The sequence below is a fragment of the Pinus tabuliformis genome, chromosome 5_1 (genome assembly GCF_031772625.1).
Source record: "Pinus tabuliformis cultivar Carrire ecotype Pingquan chromosome 5_1, CPIR1, whole genome shotgun sequence".
Taxonomy (NCBI): Eukaryota; Viridiplantae; Streptophyta; class Pinopsida; order Pinales; family Pinaceae; genus Pinus; species Pinus tabuliformis.
Genome location: NC_142305.1, coordinates 209,077,867 through 209,080,918, shown reverse-complemented (window position 1 = coordinate 209,080,918; position 3,052 = coordinate 209,077,867). Strand labels below are relative to the sequence as shown.

The following is a 3,052-nucleotide window of genomic DNA, read 5'->3' as shown; positions in this document are numbered from 1 at the left end:
AAAGTCATCCGTAGAATAACAGCATTTCACGAGTTCATGAAGTTATCTAAGTTAATAGAAATATCGTTTGAATTGAGAAATTTACTGAGTAATATAATTTCGCAAATCAATCAATCAATACCTTCATTCTCTCCGTGCTCTCTCTCTCTAAACATGGTTTGGAGTTGATACTCATGAGTGCAGCGGTAAATTGAGAATAAAATATGAGAATGAACCGATCATGGCGATGGTAATGCCATTACTAACTGATTCTTAATTGTTCGAGACCTAATAGTTACCATGAGTTATTTCAACATAAAGAAAAAAATAAATTGAACTGCAAAAGACGGGATTTGCTATCAAATAATTGTCTGAATATCACAAAAACATGGAGAAGATCATTTAGGAAATTCCAGATCCTAGGAGATTAGAATAAGAACAATATATATAAAAATAATATCAAACCTCTGATGTCAATCTTATTAGCTCTGGTGAAGAAATTATTAGCTCTGCAGATAAACCCTCCTCACATCTAGTTTAGCAATGCCTAGCTCCATCTGTAAAGCCCAGCTTGATCAAACAGATTATAAAATGGAGAATTGTTACTAACCGGAGGAACTTCATGCATTAATCCCTGATTCACCAGAGTAGGTAAAATCATGTCTGCCTCGTTGAATCCTTTAAAAAAGCCAGACCAATCCTCAGACAAAGAAGTTGTGCCTTTCTTCTCCATGATAGGGGGGCGATCATTGCTATAAAAAGTATCTTCAAGATTTTCTGTGCCATGTTCTGTAGAGACTACCTCTGGCAGTCGAATCTTGGGTTTTGTCTGCCTTTTCTTCTCTTTTGATTTATGGGTTGACTTCCCTGTGAGTCTCTGAACAAGAGACCGAAAGTTTTGTGGGTCGGTTTTGATAATCTCCGGTTCACGAAGATACACAACACGGATCGCTGGGGCAATGAGATTCTTGTGCTGCAAATATTTGCTTGATCTTCCTTCATCTTTGGCAGCAGAATAAGGCTTCGAAATTACATGAGAACATGTATTGACAGCCAAAATGGCAGATTTTGAACTAGACATGGGCGCAGCCGTATCCATCTTTGGTCGTTTCATAGATCCTCGAAACCCTATATACTTTTCTTACATGTCAGAGATCAAATAATGGGGGTTGTACTTGTTGAGCAAGTTTACAATCGTTACAAAAGTCATGTCGGTTGCAGTGTGAAATGAGTTGTCGGAGTTTTGGAGGCGGTGGACAATTGTCTAACTCAAACCCCACAAAGCTACGTAACTTCCGATTTGCATGTTCGCAGTCAAATTCCCGGCCTAGATAATTCTAATATTAATTGTGGGAGGAATCACTTACACGCAGAGGTTTTGGTGTAACGATCAATTTCTTCATCAATACCTGAGTTGTGTTTGAGGAGGAATAGGTTTTGGTGTAATGACAAATTTTTTCATGATATTAGAGTTGGTTGTTTTTGTCGGGGATGTTGGAAGAATACGGAGGAATCACTTAGACCTAATGGTTTTGATGTAACGATAAACTTTTTTATGGTATTGGAGTCTGTTGTTTTGACGGGGTGTTGAAGGAATACCTAGATTTAAGGGTTTTGGTGTAACGACAAATTTTTTTATGGTGTCGGAGTATGTGGTTTTGACGGGGTGTTGGAGGGATATCTTATCAGAGGAATCACCTACATTTACGGGTTTTGGTGTAACCACAAACCTTTTCATGGTATGAGAGCCCTCTTCATGGTATGATAGCGTGTTTTTTTGACCACGTTGTTGCAGGAACACATGAGAGGAGGAATCACTTACACTTACGCGTTTTGGTGTAATGACAAACCTCTTCATGGTGTAAAGACAAACCTCTTCACCTATACTTACATATTTTGGTGAGGAATACGTGAGAGGAGGAATCACCTACACTTACGGGTTTTAGTGTAACCACAAACCTCTTTATGGTGTAAAGACAAATCTCTTCACCTACACTTAACAAGCCTCTTCTTCATGGTGTAAAGACAAGCCTCTTCATGGTGTAAATGCAAACCTCTTCTTCATGGGGGACTGTTGAAGGAATACGTGAGTTGTGTTTAAAGAGGAATACCTCGCACAAACCTCTTCTTCATGGTGTAAAGACAAGCCTCTTCATGGTGTAAATACAAACCTCTTCATGGGGTTGTTGGAGGAATACCTGAGTTGTTACCTCTTCTTCATGACAAGCCTCTTCATGGTGTAAATACAAACCTCTTCATGGGGGGTTGTTGGAGGAATACCTGAGTTGTGTTTGAAGAGGAATACCTCGCACAAACCTCATCATGGTATCAGAGCCGACCTGGGGTGTTGGAGGAATAACTTCGCTGTGTTGGAGGAGGAAGACATAATATGGGACTTTTAATCATTCAATTAGACCTACAAAATTAGTTGTTCCCTTATGTTCAAACCTGGGTCTAAGCTATGAAGAAGTTTGCCATTACACCAAAAACCCACGAATATTAGTAAACTTTCCAAACTGGTAACAAAAATCTCCAAAATGAAAATTACAGATCTCATAGAAAAACTGTAATTCCTCCCACCAAGGTTGGAATTTAAAAAAAAACCCACCCTTCAAATTTAACATTTTCCACATTTTCAACCCATTTTCATAATTTCAACCCAAAATCATAACAATTTTGTAATTTTTTAAACTATAAATCACCAATGACAAGCAATTGGCCGGTCAAATTCCAACCGTGCCTCCCACTTACATCAAGGTATTTATTTGCCACCGTTATCTTTATTGTGATGCTTGCGTTGTCAACGCCCAGAAGCCCATGACCGCACCGTGCACGTTTTGTTAAATAGGTGGTCCCATGAAGTGGTAGGACGAGGTCACCCATGAAGTGGGAAGACAAGGGGAGGTGAGCATACTGGAGAAAAGAAGGCGTGCCCTAGAAGCTTGGAATATCTTTTGTTATGTGACGCAACGTGAGAATGGAGTAAGTATCTTTTATTATGTGACGCAACGTGGGCCTACAGCTTTTCTCATGTAGCTGTTTAAGCATGTAATGTGTCTTAACATATTTATAT

General features: G+C 39.2%; 1 protein-coding gene across 1 annotated transcript; it reads right to left on the bottom strand.

The window, feature by feature from the left end:
• Positions 1–349: 349 nt before the first annotated feature.
• LOC149164117 (VQ motif-containing protein 25-like) lies at positions 350–1,137 on the bottom strand. Its single transcript, XM_089430863.1, has one exon. The coding sequence runs from the start codon at positions 1,091–1,093 to the stop codon at positions 527–529; it is 567 nt and encodes a 188-aa protein (XP_089286989.1). The 5' UTR covers positions 1,094–1,137; the 3' UTR covers positions 350–526.
• Between the last annotated feature and the right edge of the window lie 1,915 nt (positions 1,138–3,052).

Coding starts and splice junctions, on each gene's coding strand:
- LOC149164117 (XM_089430863.1), bottom strand. CDS start 1,093: ATGAAACGACCAAAGATGGATACGGCTGCGCCCATGTCTAGTTCAAAA.